Source organism: Bidens hawaiensis, unplaced genomic scaffold, assembly GCF_021521415.1.
Source record: "Bidens hawaiensis isolate Kalapana, Puna unplaced genomic scaffold, B.hawaiensis_p1.1 tig00014409_1, whole genome shotgun sequence".
Classification (NCBI taxonomy): domain Eukaryota; kingdom Viridiplantae; phylum Streptophyta; class Magnoliopsida; order Asterales; family Asteraceae; genus Bidens; species Bidens hawaiensis.
The window spans coordinates 25,849-46,940 of NW_027492250.1; the positions used below are offsets into that span (position 1 = coordinate 25,849).

General features: G+C 34.2%; 1 protein-coding gene across 1 annotated transcript; it reads left to right on the top strand.

Annotated features, from left to right (window-relative positions):
• The first annotated feature begins 3,592 nt into the window (after positions 1–3,592).
• LOC143546662 (uncharacterized) lies at positions 3,593–4,033 on the top strand. The gene is made up of 2 exons (XM_077038282.1): positions 3,593–3,625; positions 3,731–4,033. The coding sequence occupies exons 1-2, from the start codon at positions 3,593–3,595 to the stop codon at positions 4,031–4,033; spliced, it is 336 nt and encodes a 111-aa protein (XP_076894397.1).
• Positions 4,034–21,092: the final 17,059 nt, after the last annotated feature.

Consider the following 21,092-nt stretch of genomic DNA (forward strand, 5'->3'; position numbering starts at 1 on the left):
CATCAATTCATTTGACTAATTGATCAATCGATCCGTTTTCTTTTTCAGCTTTTATATTTCCTTCTTTTAGTGCTAACTTTTGAGCTTCCTTGATTTGACTTATCAAGTCAACTTTCAATTCGAGTCAGAGAGCACAAACTCTCTTTGGCTTTTCATCTTCTTTTCTGCTCAAAGCGTCGACAAATACATTTGCTTTTCCTTCGTGGTAAACGGTTTCACAGTCGTAATCGTTCAAAGTTTTCATCCATCTTCTTTGTCTCATATTCAATTATTTCTAATCAAAGATATGCTTTAAACTTTTATGATCAATATAAACAGTAAATCTGACGCCATATAAGTAGTGCCTCCATAATTTCAAAGCGAAGATTATGGCACATAGTTCTAGATCATGCGTCGTATAATTCTTTTCATGAATCGTGAAAAAATCAATAAATAAAAATTAACATTTTTGTTAAAAAAAACTCTACTATAACCTTCAAAACTAAATGTAAAGAGCGTCCGAAAAGAACAAATGGCGTCTAAAACTAACGAGTGACGTCTGAAACGAAAGAATGACATTCGAAACGATCAAATGGCGTCTGGAACGAACAAATGGCGTCCACAAATGGTGTTTGAAACTTTGATCCCATCACCATACTACTCCCAGTATCAAGGTATCGTTTTTACCACACACGTTATAACCGTTTCACGGAAAATTTGAAACGGGTTAACCAAGTAAAAGACGGAAAGAAAGAGAAAATCTATCTAAATATCAGAGGAAGACAACAATCAACATGTACCATTTTATATGTTCCTTTGTCATTCTTTTCGGGGCATGTTTGATGAAATTTTCAATAAAGAGAAGAACATAAACACCACAATCATAGCTATTTGTTTGCAGTCAAACCTGACAGAAAAAAAATTAACATAAAACCTAAATTTTCCATTTTGGAAAGAGAATCACATATAAATGATTTAGACCTCAATATTGATCATGCCACATATATATACTCACAGGAAGCTAGTTTCAAAAGCTAAAACTCTTGCTCAATTTGGTTTGAAGTGCAATTATGAAATAGCCAATATTAAAGTTGAATTTCGAATCTTGTGTCTGATGTTTCACGTAATCCATTTGATGGTTTTCAGTAAATAAAAAACTTTCTTGTACTTCTTGGTGTAAAACCTTGTCTGGTACACATGTTTCCAACTTGGTGTAAATAAATGTGGTGAAGAAGTGATAGTCACTTATCGTTCCATTTGTTGGAGATGCCTCTCGTTGTAAATGTCTGGCCAAAAGCACAAATAATGTGACTTGGTTTCAAAATAATTGGATAAAAGTTGATTAAATTAATGCTTGAATTAATTATTTTGTAAAAGTCCATAATAATGTTCGTCAAGCATCATTTGGGAGTGACACTTTCAATATCACAATAAATTGTTAGATAAAGGTTGATTAAATTAATGCTTGAATTAATTATCTAGGGTGGAAATTATAATAAATTAAACACTTAATAAATGCAAATGTCCGTAATATTGTCCGTCAAGCATCCTTTAGGAGCGACACTTTTAATATCACAACGAGAAATTTGAACATCTTTTTGATGCAAAATACAGATAAAAAAACAACCTATCAATGCCCAATATAGTCAATTATTGAAAGTATGACATGCAAGGATTAAAATATGAACATCCATTATAACAATCAACAGATTGTTTATCCTTTTTCTGAGAAATCTTTCAAATTATTTATCCATGTAAACGTTTTTTCTGAGAAAATTAACTGATGAACCATGGCAAATGGTTTTTATGAGCCAAACATAAAATCAAAATTTCAGTTTATTAAAAGAAATAATCACAAAGTCAACCTATCTTGAAATTTAGATGCTGGTATATTTAATTTTACCTCCACATCATGAGCCTTTGACTGTTTCGTCTTTGACCCTAATGGAGTCCCATCCATGTTGCCACTTACCAACATAATATTTATCATGTACAAGTCAAGCTCTCTCTTGTATGTTTCTTCATAACTGCGTTTAAATTGGCCCGGTTATCCTTAAACATGATATCGTAATCAAACTTTTAAATCATTGATATACTAGTATCATCATCTTGGATCCCAAATTGCACTAACACACGATCTGGTCGATGATGCACCACATAGTTGTTGTTGAAAATGGGGCCAAGCCTAAGGAATTTCTATGAATCACTTGGGCTTTGCAAAGTACTTGGCAAATTACAACCAAGATAGGGCCTCCAATTGATGTACTATTCATAAAAACAATCAAAGTTAGTTTCATACAAACAACCTAAGGCGCCAAGCCTAAGAAATCTCTCAATCAAAGGTCTTAGAAGTGACCTCATTCTCATCATCAACATCATCGAGAAAATCTTTCACTGCTTTGACGTAACTTCCTCTGTTGTCATTGCATTTATTTTACACGTTTTTATGAACCCATGACAAAAGAGGTTGCGTGTCCGTTTTTTCTGACTTTGGAATCCCCATAATATTCCACAATTTGGGAATGCGGATTAACAAAAAAGCCTGCAAAACAAGGAAAATGATATATAAAAAAAGCTCGAAACAAAAGATATATATTCTCAAAAACTGAAAACTCACTTACCAAGACAATTCAAAGGTTGCCATTTATTCCATCTTTTTTTGTTGTTGCTTCCCTGCAACTGGTGAAGCAAAAATACTAATAAGGCTGCACCCTACGCATACTTTGGGACTTCGTCTAAATCCTTTAGAAGTTAAACGTGTGTGGGAAACTTCATACCCATTATAGTCGGGTATAATGAAGCAACCAACTATCATTTTCAGCACAACTTCCTTGCATTGCGTCTCACCATTACTCTTATCAAACACAATACTTTTTTGTTTTCGGATCTTCACTGGCGCCCTAGCGCCAAAAACTACTTCACAAGCTTTCGTGCTCGGAGACTCCTTGCACAAGACCGGTTTGCCATCAATTGGCAAATGCGTAAGATATAGGATATCTTCAAGCGTTATGAAAAGTAATTTTCCTTTCATCGGGAAGACCTTCAAATCACAGTTGTACCTCTTGATTAGTATATCAATCAAAGGCGTTGGAAGTTTTATTTTTTTCATTTACCAAAAAGAGAGACGTGAAGAGACCACCTTCATTGAGAAGCCTCTTTAGAAAAAATTCATCGTGAGTTTCCAACTCGACTTCCAACTATAAAGGGTATCCAACCCAGCCTTAGTCTTCATAATCTGCAAGTTGATGATTGTAGTGCCTAGATCAACGTTGTTTAATGCATTTAATAAATTTAAAAAAATCACTTAAATGTTATATTTGCACTCTAAAACTTCAACTTTGGTAAAAAAAAACACAAGAAGCGTATAGATAAACATACACGAGCACATGTATATAGAACATGTAAGCACAATCAACACATGCACAATCTGCAAGTTGATTGTAGTGCCTAGATCAACGTTGTTCTATGCATTTAATAAGTATAAAAAAAATACTTAAATGTTATATTTGCACTCAAAGTTTATAACAACTTCAGCTTTGGTAAAAAAACACAATAAGCAACATGTAAGCGCAATCAACACATGCACAATCTATCAAACAAAACGATGACAAACATGACTGGAAAAGAGCTATATGACATCCACAAGGTCTTTGTACCCGAAGATCTGGATAAAAAATTATGGGTGGCGAAATTATCTTGAATGATCTATTAGTTTCTAAATGTTTACTGTTTTCCCCTCAAAAATAGGCAGGATGATGTGCTCGTGAATCCCGAAGGTCTGAATAACAAGTTATGGGTAGCGAAAATGAAGAAGTTTGTTGGAAATAAAGTTCGTATCTCATGGTACTATATGCCGATACTTTATTCTGATCACATTGATGAGGTGAGCATTGATGTCATTGAGAAAAGCTTTAAGGTTTATCTGGAGGAGCAATATGAAGATTTCAAAGAAGTTGATGCTGATGTTTATTTATGTCGTTCAAAGTATGATCCGGTGAACAAGGTCTTTACAAAGGACACAAACTCTACCGCATATGCTACATTGTTTACATAATAATCATATGTTTTTTTATATTAACTTACCATGTATGTGCATTGCCTTAAATTATTATAAAAACATATGATTATTATGTAAACAATGTAGCATACGTGGTAAAGTTTGTGTCCACCGTAAAGACCTTGTTCATTGGATCATACTTTGAATGACATAAATAAACATCAGCATCAACTTCTTTGAAATCTTCATATTGCTCCTCCAGATAAACCTTATAGATTTTCTTAATGACATCAATGCTCACCTCATCAGTGTGATCAGAATAAAGTATCTTATTGAAACGGTAGCCTGCCATATTCAGTTTCCTCTTGCATATAGTACCACGAGATACGAGCTTTATTTCCAACAAACTTCTTCATTTTCGCTACCCATAATTTTTTGGACCTTCGGGATTCACAAGCACATCATCCTCGCCTATTTTTAACGGAAAACAGTAAATATTTAGAAACTAATAGATAATTCAAAATTAATCTCACTATCCATAGTTTATTATCCGGACCTTCGGGTACAAAGCCCTTGTGGATGTCATAAAGCTTTTTTCCAGTCATGTTCGTCATCGTTTTGTTTGATAGATTGTGCATGTATTGATTGCGGTTACATGTTGCTTCTTGTGTTTCTTTACCGAAGCTGGAGTTGTTAAAAACTTTGAATGCAAATATAACATTTAAGTATTTTTTTTATACTTATTAAATGCATAGAACAACGTTGATCTAGGCACTACATCAACTTCCAGATTTTGCATGTGTTGATTGTGCTTACATGTGCTCGTGTATGCTTATCTATATGCTTCTTGTGTTTTTTTTTCAAAGTTGAAGTTGTTAAAAACTTAGAGTGCAAATATAACATTTAAGTATTTTTTTTAACTTATTAAATGCATTGAACAATGTTGATCTAGGCACTACAATCGTCAACTTGCTGATTATGAAGACTAAGGGTGGGTTGGATACCCTTTATAGTTGGAAGTCGAGCCTGAAAACTCAAGAAAAATTTTTTCTGAAGAAGCTTCTCAATGAAGGAGGTCTCTTCACGTCTCTCTTTTTGGTAGATGAAAAAATAAATTTACAATGCCTTTTATTGATAAACTTCTCAAGAGGTACAACCTTGATTTGAAGGTCTTCGTGGTGAAAGGAAAAATACTTTTCATAACGCTGGAAGATATCCTATATCATACGCATTTGCCAATTGATGGCAAACCGGTCTTGTGCAAGGAGTCTAAGAGCACGAAAGCTTGTGAAGTAGTTTTTGGCGCCAGGGCGCCCGTGAAGATCCAGGACCTAAAAAGCATTGCGTTTGATATGAGTAATGGTGAGACGCGACACAAGGTTGTTGTGCTAAAAATGATAGTTGATCGCTTCATCATGCCCGACTATAATGGGTATCAAGTTTCCCGCACATACATTGAACTTCTAAAGGATTTAGACGAAGTCCAAAAGTATGTGTGGTTTTTGCTTCGCCAGTTGCAGGTGACGGGTGGTCTATTGGACAACCCTTAAGTGATTTAACACCGTTAATAATCATGCATTTAATCGGTTTATCTTGTGGAATTAGGTAACTATTGTTTTGCGTTGAATTGCAGGCCTAAGGAGGTTTCGGAGTCAGTATGGTGTATAACGAAGGAACCGGAGACTTGAGAGAAGTCAAAACATGTGAAAAATTGGAGTTCATAGCTGAAGTCCACCGTGGCTCACGGTGTAGACCGTGAGCCACAGTCCAGATTAACAAATTGGAACAGAAGGGACCGTACTGTGGGTGGCCAGGACACGGTTCAACTTATCACATACAACACCTTGACCCATGGTGTGAACCGTGGGCCACGGTTCGAGATGTAACTGCCGAAAATCCTCTTTTTTATTCCGTTTTTTGGTGTCTTTTGACATATCTATCATTCAAGAGCGACATAGGGACGAATTGGGGGTGCCATAGATCAATTGTGAGGGGTGTAATCATGAAACACTTTTTTTTATTTCGTACGATTACTATAATCAAAGGGATGATGAACCGGATCATGCTCGGCTAATTCTCTTTGTGTTTTCCCTCGGATTGTAAGGTTTCATTATGAATGTTGATTGAATGTTTATACAATTTCTGAAATAGTAGTTTGATCTTATTGATTTCATTATTATGGTGTTTATGAATTAATTAGTAGATTGTTAGTTTGTTGAGTTCGTGTTCTAAACCATCAGTTCTTGGTGCAGTAAGCAATCGAGATAATTAATCGGGAGGAATTCGGGGTTGGATAAACTAATTGATATTTGAGTGATTACCTTGCATTTATATTCCAAGTACTTAGTCTTCAATTATCACAATCGCTGCATAAGCACGAACTATATCTTTATCGTTCATGTCAGTTAAACATTTATTTTGGCATTCGTAGAAACCTGGAACCGAGGGAAGACATATTTTCTCGTATTGATTTATAACTCGTTAAATTGTTTTCAACTCTTTTTGTTAATCAAACCAAACAACCAAATCTTTGAATTTATTTTCTACAGTCAGTGTAATATATATAAATTGCAAAGCTACTTAGTAACACATTTTCCACGAACTCATTGTGTTCGACACCCACTTACTGCTATCTAATTAGTTGTATTTGGTTTATTTTTGAATGAGTCTTCGACCTCACGTCAGCAGGGATAGAAACAACAAAAAAGATGGAATAAATGGCAACCTTTGAATTATCTTGGTAAGTGAGTTTTCAGTTTTTGAGAATATATAGCTTTTGTTTTAGCTTTTTTTAATATACCATTTTCCTTGTTTTGCAGGCTTTTTTCTTAATCCGCATTCTAAAATTGTGGAATATTATGGGGATTACAAAGTCAGAAAAAACGGACACGCAACCTCTTTTGTCATGGGTTCTTAAAAACGTGCAAAAGAAATGCAATGACAACATAGGCAGTTACGTTAAAGCAGTGAAAGCTTTTCTCGATGATGTTGATAATGAGAATGAGGTCACTTCTAAGACCTTTGATTGAGAGATCTCTTAGGCTTGGCGCCTTAGGTTGTTTCTATGAAACTAACTTTGATTGTTTCTATGAACAGTACATTAATTGGAGGCCTAATCTTGGTTGTATTTGCCAAGTACTTTGCAAAGCCAAAGTGATTCACAGAAATTCCTTAGGTTTGGCCCCATTTTCAACAACTCTGTGGTGCATCATCGACCAGATCGTGTGTTAGCGCAATTTGGGATCCAAGATGATGATACTAGTATATCAATGATTGAAAAGTTTGATTACGATATCAAGGTTAAGGATAACCGGGGCAATTTAAACGCAGTTATGAAGAAACATACAAGAGAGAGCTTGAATTGTACATGATGAATATTATGTTGGTAAGTGGCAACATGGATGGGACTCCATCAGGATCAAAGACAAAACGGTCAAAGGCTCATGATGTGGAGGAAAAGATCAGATATATCAGCATCTAAATTTCAAGATAGGTTGACTTTGTGATTGACTCATTTTTTTAACAAACTGAAATTTTGATTTTATGTTCGGCTCGTAAAAACCATTTGCCATGGTTCATCAATTAATTTTCTCAGGAAAACGTTTACATGGGTAAACAATTTCAAAAATTTATCAGAAAAAAGGATAAACAATCTGTTGATTGTTATAATGGATGTTCATCTTTTAATCGTAGCATGTCATACTTTCAATAATTGACCATATTGGGCATTGATACATTGTTTCTTATCTGTATTTTGTAGCAAAAAGATGTTCAAATTTCTCGTTTTGATATTAAAAGTATCGCTCCTAAAGGATGCTTGACGGACAATATTACGGACTTTTGCATTCAGTAAGCGTTTAATTTATTACATTTTCCACCCTAAATAACTATATAATTAATTCAAGCATTAATTTAATCAAAATTTATCCAATAATTTATTGTGATATTGAAAGTGTCGATCCTAAAGGATAAATATATGGACTTTTACTAAATAATTAATTCAAGCATTAAATTAATCAACTTTTATCCAATAATTTTGAAATCTAATCACATTATTTGTGCTTTTTGCCAGACATTTACAGCGGGAGGCATATCCAACAAATGGAACGATAAGTGACTATCACTTCTTCACCACAATTTTTTACACCAAGTTGGAAACATGTGTATCAGACAAGGTTTATTCTTTCTTGTTCTCTTGTAGATGACTGTCTATGCCTTTGTATACTTACCTCAGCTGTCAAACTATTTGACTATTATGATTATCATTTCTCCCACTCATGTTTGTGTGGTCTGTGTATTCCTTGAACAGGGAATTGATAAAAATTCATTCAACACACTTAGAAAAGGGTGGGATAGCGATACATTTCAAAAAGCATATATATTTATCCTATTTCATGGAATGTAAGATTTCCTAAGATATTTACATTCAAAAGCAATTTGATTTAAATCAGATATACTGATTCAGTTTCTTTTCTTTTATCCAGTGCACATTGGAGTTTGGTCATAATATAATATGTATGTCTAGAAAAAAGGATAAATCTGGGCAATGATCCTTCATTTGGATTCATTTCCGGAGTCCATGATAGACTAACATTGTTAAGAACTGTAAAAGGTGAGACAAAAATAAGCCAAATGATTATCTTATCAGAATATTGTAACATACATGTTTAACCAAAGATGACTGCTTCGCCACCTAATAGAATTCCTAAACCTAATGAACAATTTGAATATTTGTTTTTAGCTTATTGGAGGATGTGTTGAAGTATTGCCAAGGAAGTCACGTGAGCAGGATTGTTGAATAAGAAATACAAGTAAGTTTTTTATTTACTGCAAACCGTCAAATGGATTATGTGAAACATCGGACACAAGATTCGAAATTCAACTTTAAAATTGGCTATTTCATAATTGCACTTCAAACCAAATTGAGCAAGAGTTTTAGCTTTTGAAACTAGCTTCCTGTGATGGTCAATATTGAGGTCTAAATCATCTATATGTGATTCTCTTTCCAAAATGGAAAATTTAGGTTTTATGTGATTTGTTTTTTTTTCTACCAGGTTCCACAGCAAACAAATAGTTATGATTGTGGTGTTTATGTTCTTCTCTTTATTGAAAACTTCATCAAACAGCCCTAGAAATAATGACAAAGGAACATATAAAAATGGTGCATGTTGATTGTTGTCTTCCTCTGATATTTAGATTTTCTCTTTCTGTCTGCCTTTTACTTGGTTAACCCGTTTCAAATTTTCAGTTTCAGCAGGATTGGTTCACACCAAAGAAGCAGAGGCCTTGAGAGAAAGTTTACATACATAACTTTCTAAAAAATTGCATAAGGTGCCATGACCAACCCACACAACCATTTCTTTGCAAGATCAATGAAATGATGATGTTGATGCTGATGTTGTTACCGGTTTTTTTTCCAAAATGTTCCAAACACAACTAAATATTTTCATGTCGGACAATGAGAAAACGATTAAAATGGATGATGATGATGAGCCTCTAAATGCTTTCATTGCAAAATTAAAAGATAAAAAGAAAGGGAAGACAAAGGAAGACCCTTGTTTAAGAAGTTGAATAAGGATAGAAGAAACCTTATCAAGGAGTCGTCGAACCCAAACCCACACCCCTACCACCACTCCCACCATGGAAGATGGTATATTCATTTGAAAACTGAAATTGGAAAGTTTTCCTTTTTTTTTTCTTTCAAAGGTTTCCTTTTTTTTTCAATAACCTACCTTTTTTTCAATGAATAGAACTCACCAACTTTATGTTGACAGACACTTACTTACATGTTGAATCATTTCGTTTATCATGTATGTATGGGTATACTTCTACTTTTCATAATATTTCATATTATTCTAGTCTAGAGTAATGAACCAGTATAGTTATATCCACCATATAATTCAAATCTTAAGGATGTTGAAATAATAAATATAAACCGAGCTAATAATCTAACTTTGCAATAGATTGGTATAGATTGTAAGTCTGTTTTGTATCTGCTAGTCAAAGCAGTGCCTTGCATCAGACAACTATTGTTGTCTTGCAAACAGCTTGCATCAGAGCAACTAGCTGTTGTCTTGCATCAGACCCACCTCATACCTGGCTACCGATCTCGGTCAAAACTATTAACGCATCGTATACGCACGTCAAAACTAAGTTATAACTTGTTTGACGGGAATTAGATCGAGAGATTTATAGAAGATGTTGATTGAAGATTCCCATGAAGATGTTATGAATAACGGGATTACATCCTCTATATGGCCAAACCCCCATTTTTGGGGGTCAATCTTGAGTTGACTTGTAAGTAATCCAATTCAAGTAATGAATATTGGGATTCCATCCTTTACAAGAATGGGAAGAGTCTTCCGGGCTGGGCTTTAACCATTTGCTCAGTCCTATCCAAAGACCCGCATCTTGTTTTTGAATTCTGAATTGAAACTGTCTAGATTACAGTTTTGTAACAGCTAGTCAAAGCAGTAACTTGCATCAGAGCAAACAACTACTATTGCCGCTTTGCAAGCACCTTGCATCAGAGCAAGCATATTAAATCAGGCATATCAGCCGACCCGATCACCCGGACTTCGATCCGACCCACCTCATACTTGGCTACCGAAAAACATCAAAGTCCTTAAGAGACAAAAAACCAAAGTCCACAAAATTAGTATTAACCATAACAACCAAAGTCCACAAATATAGTTTTTAACCAATAAAGCACTAGAGTTAGAACATAAACATCACAAACACAGTCAAGCAGTCATCCACAACTACTAATCCATCTAACTGAGCTAAAACCTTATGAATTGCTTCAGCTGATTGCAAAGAATTCTCATGACGCCTTGCCAGAAGCTCAAGTTCTGCCTCCAACATCTTTATCTTCGCTCCAAACAGCTTGCAATTTATGTAGTTTGCTTCAAGACCAGAAGAGGAAGGTCTTGGAGAAGATATTGAACCTTTTCGAATACCAGAAGAGGAAGATCCAGGAGAAGGTGAGAGAGAAGATATCTAGATAGCGTAAGCAATGATGAGAATTAAACAATTTAAATTTTTTTTTAAAAAAAACATAAATAACAAACCACTTGAGGTTCAGTCACCCACCTAAAAAACCCACATCCAAAATCTTGGGCTTTTGGCTGTCACATAGCAATAAACTTATTAAAAAAAGTAACATGTTGAGCCTCTTATGCGCAAAACATTTTTCATATAGAGAAAATACTACAAGCTCAGTCTTTTAATACCAAAACAAAGTGAACATCAAATTATCCCTGATGAAACCCGGCGGTCTGTCCATTATTTACAACCGAAGGCCGTTATTTTGTCAAGCTTGGCCTTGGTGTTAATTCCCACACAAGAGGGATGAAACCTGAACCACATGTGTTTGTTAGAACCAAAAGAAACCTGAATAAAAGAGCCATAAGCAATGCAATTAGAAGGAATGCAAGCTTGAACTACCAAGATTTGCATAGCACCGAATCATTGTAATTTAAGGAAGCCTACACGTGCAATACCTTAACATATTATCACAAAACAGATCAATCAACAAGTGCAGCGCCTTAAATTATTGTAAAAAACATATGATTATTATGTAAACAATGTAGCATACACGGTAAAGTTTGTGTCCTCTGTAAAGACCTTGTTTACCGGATCATACTTTGAACGATATAAATAAACATCAGCATCAACTTCTTTGATATATTCATATTGCTCCTCTGGATAAACCTTACAGTTTTTCTCAATGGCATCAATGCTCACCTCATCAGTGTGATCAGAATAAAGTATCTCATTTTTTCCCTGAAACGGTAGCCTAGTTTCCTCTAGCATATAGTACCACAAGATATGAGCTTTATTTCCAACAAACTTCTTCATTTTCGCTACCCATAATTTGTTATCCATACCTTCGGGATTCACGAGCACATCATCCTCACCTATTTTTGAGGGGAAAACAGTAAACATTTAGAAACTAATAGATCATTTAAAATAATTTCGCTACACATAATTTGTTATCCAGACCTTCGGGATTCACGAGCACAACGTCCTCGCCTATTTTCGAGGGGAAAACAGTAAACCTTTAGAAACTAATAGATCATTCAAAATAACTTCGCTACCCATAGTTTGTTAACCATACCTTCGAGGTTCACGAGCACATCGTCCTCGCCTATTTTCAAGGGGAAAACTGTAAACATTTAGAAACTAACATATCATTCAAAATAAATTTCGTGACGTTTGATAGAGATGAAACATACAACATATAAATTCGCCATATTTGAGTTTCCTGCAGTTTTTCATAGATTTGATTTTCTAGCCTTTCCCATGGACTGCGATTATTTAACTGGTCACCGGCAGACATTTGATCAGGAAATGCAAAACAGGTGCAATTTCAAAAGGGATTTTTCAAAAGATACTAACAAACTAACTATATAACCCAGATAGAGAGAGACACGCACATACGAATACACATAACAAATTAAAGATCCACGGGTGGTATAAAATGATGGTTTATTGACAGGTGAGTTCAAACCAGCTCATGCTCAAATACATGTCACTAAACCATCATCACACCCACTTTTCCCCTCTAGTAAGATCAAGACAAGAAGCTTCATGTGTTGAATGGTTTTTGCTTCAAATACTACAATGCCTATAAATGAGGCAACAGTATAATAAACAATGCCTCAAAATGTTTTGCCCAAAACGAATTGCCCGACACGTACTTGTTTGTGCTTCGTTTTTGGCAAGAAACAATGTAACTAAGGTGTTGTTTGTTTTTTAAAAGGTAAAATGTCTGCAGTCTGCGGACCACATCTGCAAGCATCTATAGTAGAAGAGGTGGACCAAACCTATGCAGTCTGCAAGAAGAAGACTGTTTGTTTTCTAACTTCTGCAGAAAATAAACTGAAAATAAACTAATTTCATTATACCTAAACTTTCTGCAAACTTTATTCAACAAAATACTAATAATAATTGAACAAATGTAAAAAAAAGCAATAACAACATTCATTATATATAAACTTTCTACAAACTTTCATTATACATAAACTTTCTTAAACAAAAAACTAACAATAATTAAACAACTACAACAAGATGGTATATTCTCTAAATAAATAATACATCAAGCTTCTTTGGTAAAGACCCAAAAAATAACAAAACTACTTTTTCTAGACCTAATAGACTTACCTAGAAATAATAATAATAATAATAATAATAATAATAATAACAATGAACTACTTTCCACCACAAGTCACAGACCCCTCATCTCTGTACTTTTCTTCCACCTTCATCCTTCTAAACCCCATACTCAAAACCATAATCAAACCATCACAATCACCATCACCAAAACCAAAACCTTTCTCAACCCACTCTCCAATCCGATTCGTCCTTAAATGGATCGAACAAAATGGAGGTTTTTTCCCCTTTTATTTGAAGATGGAGGAGCAACGGTGGCCAGAGTAGGCGTGCGACGGCGGCGTGGAGATGTGTGGTGGCCGGCGGAATCAGAGGTGGAGGGGTTGACGGAGGCTAGGGAGGAAGATTGGTTGTATGTTTCTATGGTTTGAGAAGGGATAAATGAAAAGATGAGAAGAGGAAGAAGATGTGAAAAGTGGTTGGTCCATGTCTGCTTGAAGAAGAGGGCGGGGCAGACGTTTTTTAATGAAATAGGTGTGGGGACAGGTTTGCTAGCTGGGTTGGTAAGATAGTGTGGAGTGAAGTTGTTAAGGAGAAAAAGTTTGAGTTGCTGAAACCTCAAAGGGGAAGTTAATTGAAGATACTGAACGAGGAATGCGGGCTAATGGCAAGCCGTGGATGGTGATGAAGTACAAACCTATTCATTATATGAAAGAAGTTCCAATGAAGATCATGCCTCAAGATCTTAAATTGTGGTACGTCGATTGTGAGACCGCTGAGGCTGTGATGGAAGATCAGGATGAACAGGAGATCTTGAGGGGGTTAACTTGTCTCAAGCTGATTTGCAGGTACTAAATTGAAAGACGATGTTTTATATTCCTGCTTGGAAAGATGAAGCGAAGAAATATCAAAGGGTTCTCTCAGTTTGTGTGAGACAAGGTGTACATGCTTGAAGATGGAAGGTACGACTTTTTGTATTACATGACGAGACGAAGCTATTAGAGAAATGAAGCTACTGCCAAGGGGGAGTCTGTTGGTGCATTATGTCAGTAGTTCATTAGTCTCGAGTCAATCGTGTCTATAATCGTTACATTGTTTATTATGTCTTGATGAACTTGTTAGTTTGGTTATCTGGTTTAGCGAACTTGTGGTTTGGCGATGTTAGGGACAACTTCGCCTAGGGTGTTAGGCGAAGTTGTCATGGTTATATAAACCTAACTTATGCCATTTTCGGGCAAGGTTTTTTGGCAGACTTGTTTTGTAAGACATTGATAGACTTGTTTGGTGTTTTGGCTCTTTACATCGAATAACAAGCAATCCTTTGTTCTTACGTGTTACATGTTCTTTACGTATCTCTCGTGTAAACACTCGTATTGTATACGTAGGGGATTCAGCACCCTCGTGTTACGAGATACTCCTGTGTAGATCCGGCTGGGAACCTACAAAAACAAACAATCTACAGACCCAAACATCTGCACGTGGTCTGCACGGCGCAGACAAAAGAGGCACCCTCGTGTTACGAGATACTCATGTGTAGATCCGGCTGGGAACCTACAAAAACAAACAATCTACAGACCCAAACATCTGCACGTGGTCTGCACGGCGCAGACAAAAGAGGCTAGGAAGAGCTTCTTAGGAAAAACAAACACCCCCTAAAAGTGAACAAATGAAAAAAATTATCTGGGGATGTGTTTTTTCATAACTTGCTTTGATTGAGGAGTTGTTGTAAGCATCTGTCACTTGTCGCTGAATCGATTAATCGAACCAATGAATAATCTAATTTGTCCCGTGACACACTAAACTGATGGTGAGGTTACTCATTACTACTCAAAAAACTTATGCTAAGAATTTACTCGTTGGGTCATTAGGTGACAAAGACACTGATATTACTTGTTGGCTTTATGAAGATACTATCAATTTGTTATTTGACAAAACATACTTAGTGGGTAGATCAACCATATACATGAAAACGTTATATTATCTACCAAGTTTTTTCATATTAACAATCAATCACTAAATGTTTGGTGACTAATACAACCAGCATGTTATTATGTAAACCGCTATAGTAAAGAGGGCAAAATTGAGTACCTCGCTTGGTAATTCTTAATCGGAATTCTGATGAATCCCAAACAGACGCACGCTACAACCTCTACAAGGACGATGAATTGCAAGGTTTACATGGAATAAAGGATTCAGGAATTGTGTCTTTTGGTTTCTCAAAGGTAAATAACTTAATTATTAGTCTTTTGGTTACCAGGTAATCAAAAGGTTTAGGGTTGTGGAAACACGGTTTATTATCACTTTTAGTAACTTACTAACAAGTCAAGATTGGAGTGACTTATTAACTTTTCCCCTCATAGCTTATAACTTTATCAAACACCTTTTAACTTTTTTAAGAGTCAATAAGCTAATAAGTCAAGATCGAATTTTCTTCCATAAGAATTGAATCGATCTTATTCCAATGTAATCGAGTTTTAAGAACTCTATTCGAAAATTGGTTTTTCATGCTATTCCATTTGAATCTTTTTCTTATATCCATGTTATGCCCATTCCACCGATAAAGATTTATGGGCCATAACAACTTCATTTTATTTCTTTAACATTGTCCGAACATCACATATTCGTCCCGAATCATTTCCACAACTTGTTTAAAATCAAATTTATTTTTTTCCTACACTCTAAGGTCTGATTCACTATCCTACCAAGTTTCATAGCGATTCGACCTCAAATACTTAACCTTTTAACCAAAAACGCACCTTTCTTGTATCCAGTTTCGTTCGTATTTGAATCAACACGTGAATCATGTTAGGTTCCTTGTTGTTGATGCGTGGACACGAAATCTACTCTCCTCTAGCTCGGATCTGGATTGAAGGGGGATGTTTGTGTGTGTTTTTGAGTTTTAAGAACTCGATCCAAAAATGAGGGTTTGAGGGTTTTATGGAGGTTTAAGGGTGTTTAAATACCCCTAAGCCCATGGACCTAAGGTCTATCACTATCCTTTATTCCATCTTTTATTGTCCAAACTCACACTCTATTATTATTACTCTTAACTTAACTAAATAATAACACGCCATTAAATAAACAAAATTCTTTTATTTACTATTATCAAAAGTAGAATTTTTACAGTCTTACAATTAGAATATCAAAAGTGTCATCAAATATTTATATAATCAAATGGTATTTAATCTAATAACATAAAAAGTGAGAAAATGAACTTTATAAGGAAAACAATTTATTTTGGGTTTTTTATTGTCAATTAATAAAATGTCATAAACACATTTGTTTATTTTTTAATTTATTTATAATAATATCTATTTACTAAAGTACACTTGACTTAACAGACAAAAATAGATGAGTTAGAGAAAAGTACTAAAATTGCAAGTTTTAGAAAATCGAAGTACCCATTTGCAATAAATTCAAAAACAGTAGCAAAGTTGCATAATTGAAAAAACCACAGTTTGAAAATGACACTTAACTCTTTTTTTACTATCGGAATATGATTAATGTATATTTATTAAGAAACTAATTTTTTTGTTTGCTGAAAGAAATTATATTAGTTGAATAAATTTGTTTTTATATAAAATTTAAATGACATAAATTTGGAGATGATATAGAAACTTAAGTTGACTTAACAAAACTTTGAACTTGGATATAAGATTTGGATATATATAATCAATTATGATTAACTTAAATATAGCAACTATATATATTAACTTTAATTAAATATCTTAGTTTATGAGATATAGGCGGGAAATAAATTGTTAGATGAAAATGGTGATGACATGTGACATAATTATTTTCATTTATTAGAATAATTAGATTTTCTCCAATAGGTTTTCTCTAAATCTACATAAGAACGTATCTAAGCAATTTTGATCACTTTCGCCCTAAGTGAAGCCAAATCTGCATGTTTTTTCTTTAATATAAGTCAATTATTCTGGTATAGCGGTTATTCATGTTGAGGCAAATTATGTGTGGCCTTATCGTTAAAGAATGATTCGATGTCCACCTTTAGTTTGTACTATATGACAATTTTTTTATACTCATAAATCTCTTTTGTTGCTAAAAAAATAATATGGCTAATTTTAAAAAGATTTAATAAATTTCAGTTATTGACTAATGGCAAATAATAGTCTCAACTAATAAAATGACTGTTGACGGTCCTATCTTTTAACATATTTGCTCCCAACAATCCGTCCCTAGTAGAATCGTGATGTTATTAGATTTTTGATATTTCCATAATTCACAATATATAAGTTGTATGATAGTTAAACGAATTATACTTTTTTTTCTTATTCTTATTGACCAAAATCAAATAATTATTATATTTTAATAAATTTAATTATGTTTTGACATTTTGTTAATATAAAACCATTTTCAAATATATTAGAGTTATGACATTTTCATAAATCACAAAATACAATCATTTAATTACGGTTACTAATTTGTAATAAAGTCACTCAAAAGATAAGTCATTTATTTTCAATTATATAAGGCTTTAACTATGTTACATTTTAATTACCAATCCGTCCATCTCAAATTATATAGGTTGGTATAATCACACAACCTTTTGAAAATATATATTTTTGTCTTTCGATGCCATTATGTTGCTAGTTGTTTACTATAATGAAACCTTCATATGAATTTATCTAGTTTAGTTTGTTTTTCTGTTATATTATGTTTTTTTCTTTGATTTTGAAATCAGCGTGTTTTTAGCTATTATTGACAACCAATTGTTTATCAAATTGTAGAGAATTCATATTAGAATTCCTATGTTAGTTGGACTTGAATTTGCATTGACTTATAAATTTAAACATTGTAGTGGACATGCATACAATATGGCCACTACCTTATTTTATTATACGATAAATTGGATCCTGCAACAAGTTCTTATGTTAGTGTTGACTGAGTAGAAAATCATGTTTATGTTGAGGACTGCTTTAAGTAATATGAAATGTGTTTTGGTTGTCGAATTCAAAGCAACGCAAAAAGAGATACATTTTTTGCACATTAAAGAGATTAATGAGAATTATAGAGAATTACACAATGAAAACACACTTCCAACATTGCCTTCAATTTTGTTGTCACATTTACTATTTAAAGTTAAAAGTTACGTTAATATTAATTTGTATTTTTAAAAACAAAATTTTTTATTATAAAAGAATTCCAACACTAAATGAAACTTTCAAATTCAAATTTCCCATAATATGTGAGAAAAAATCATAATTATCGCAATCATTTTGTCTAATTTTGAATTTCGATTCATTTTAACACATATTTTTTTTGTTTAATACCAACGCAAACCTATCTTATATATAGTAATACATTATTTGTCTAATCACATTGTCTTCTCATATCCCTCTAACCCAACCGTATAAGATTGTTCATCATTTATCCTTTTATTTTAAAACATAATTTATTTTTATTTATTTTCTTTTACAACCAAACCTTAGTCTTTGTAAATGTTGAACCTTGCAAATAAACTGATGATCCAAATACCAAACAACCGATGGATCCAACATCAGTTGTTCTCAATTATGAGGTTTTGTCAACTATTGCTCTAAACTACTTACGAAGCAAACTACTGACATAAGACCTGAAGATACAACAGCTGCTCTACAAAGTATTGAAGATCCAAACAACTGAAGGCAAACAACTGATGTTTCAAACATCAGTTGTTTAACAAAGATCAGTAGTTAGCATAGGATTCTCTATAGGGAGTTGTTTTTAAAAAAGCTCGATCGAACCGAGCTTAAACAAGCCCGAGCCTGAGCCTAAAAGAAAGCTCGTTATAATAAACGAGCCCGAGATTCACTTACCGAGCTCGAGCCGACTCGCTAGCCTAAACAAGCCTGTCATTTATATATGTTTTATATATATATATATTAATATATATATATATATAATAATTATTACTATAACTATATAAAAATTAATTAATTAATAATAAACGAGCCGAGCTCCAGCCAAGCTTCGTATAAGTTAAATCCTTCTAAAATTTTAAGTTCCTATGGTATAGAAAAATTCGGTGTGTGCCCCTCCAACAAAAACTCAGCCTGTCTCTCTCTTATTAGGTACATCTTCACTATTTTCTTCAAAACCCCTAAAAATATCTACTTTTTGGATGTTCGTAAAGATCGAACCAAAACTGACGTGGTCTCGTTTAACTTTTTCTGGGTTTTCAACTTTTGTATAAAAAAACAATAAATCTTGGTAAAACACAATCTTTATACGGAATTAAGGTTATCAATGGCAAGAGAAATAACAATAAGAAAGATTGATAATATAACTATCTCAAAATCATGCTATGAATCACCAAACTTAACTGTCTCTGAACATGAATCAAACTGAACAATTAAAACTTAAAATTGATCATCAAAATCACTTCTATATTGGCCAGATTCATTAAACGATCCAATATCAATCAACAATTTGATCTAACTAACTCTGATTTTGTTGGGCCTAGATTAGAATGGTTTGTACTTAGTCTATATGTATTTGGGATGAGTATGTAATATGGGTTTAGGCCGCGTATGTAAACCGAGATCCTAAGGGACCTCTGTGGGCTTTTGGTTGTTATTGGGTTATTGGGCTAGCTTGTTTTGGTTCCCTATATATAGAACACTTTGTATAGGGTTTAAGTGTTGTTCATCGAATTGTTTGATTTGGCCGTCTAAAGGTTTACTAGGAGAGCTGTGTATTGTTAGTGCTTAAGCACCCGACGTATAATAATACGTGTGTTTTGAAACAAGTATTGTGTGTTACTCGTTTATGTTATTTTGTGTTCTTGAATCACCTAGTATTGGAATTCCGCTCCAATACTTAGTTTGTTAATATCATAATTGTAGTGATCTAGATTCGGGACTTACAATTGGTATCAGAGCCTTAGACCTATTCAGGCTCGTTATTGTGATATCAAGGATTCAGGATTTCGATCTATTGGTGGTTTGCTTGTTTTTTTCGGTGAACAAGTGATCGGAGAGGAAGGAGAGTTATTTTTGGGAAAAGATTGGTTTTGGTTTGGAAACAAACAAAATCCCATTTTTTTCTTGGAAGTTTGTTAAGCTACAGATTGACCTTTGTTGTAGAACCAGTTATCGGTTACTTCTTGTTTTCGGTTAACCCAGTTCTCTGCCAAATCTTAGTGTTTTCGGTGAAACAAAGGTTTTCGGTCAATACCTGGGGTTTTCGGTCAACACCTGTTCTCGGTCAACAATAGTTCTCGGTCAAGTTTGGTTCTCTGTTTACTTGTCAAAGATTTCGGTCAGAATTACTAGTTCTCGGTCAACAACAGTTTACGGTCAACAACAGTTTTCGGCCTAGTAAGCTGTGACATCTGTTCTCGGCCCAGTAAACTGTGGACTCCGTTTGGGCCTGACTAGTTTTATTTGGGCTTCTTGCTTGGACTATAAGACCTTTGGACTACTTGTGAACTAATTTTAAAATGGATCAATTAACTAATGGTAATGGTTCAACAAACTCTTCACTCCATCAAGAACTAGACTCCATCATGGGGACCACCACTCGTATACCCCATCTCTTGTCCCATGAGGGGTTTAGTGAATGGAAATTTCGTTTTGAGAAATATGTTAAGATGAAAGATGCCAAAGTTTGGAGAAGTATCGTTAGGGGGCCTCAAAGAATCACTTATCAAAGGGAAAACTCAACTGAGGGTATTGTGAAGCCCGTTGCATTATATGACGATGATTTTGCTAAAGTTAAGGAAGATGAAAAAGCTCTTTCTACTCTTACCATGGCACTCTCACCTGAGATTGCCATTGGTTTTAGAGAACTTCAATCTGGTAAAGAGTTGTGGGAGGCATTGATCGAGGTGAATGAGGGAAATGAAGATATGAAAAGAAGTCGCCAAGACTTGCTGCGACAAAAGTTCAACATGTTTAATCATATTCTGGGGGAAACATTGGAAACTCAACTTCAAAGGTTCATAGCATTGGTGACTGAAATGAGATCAGCAAGTATTTATCTAGCAACTTCTGAAATA

What these genes read in the sequence shown, in the direction of transcription:
- LOC143546662 (XM_077038282.1), top strand. Translation starts at nt 3,593, where the DNA reads ATGACTGGAAAAGAGCTATATGACATCCACAAG. An exon ending in AGCTATATGACATCCACAAG is followed by an intron (nt 3,626 to 3,730) that starts GTCTTTGTACCC and finishes AAAAATAGGCAG; the next exon opens with GATGATGTGCTCGTGAATCC.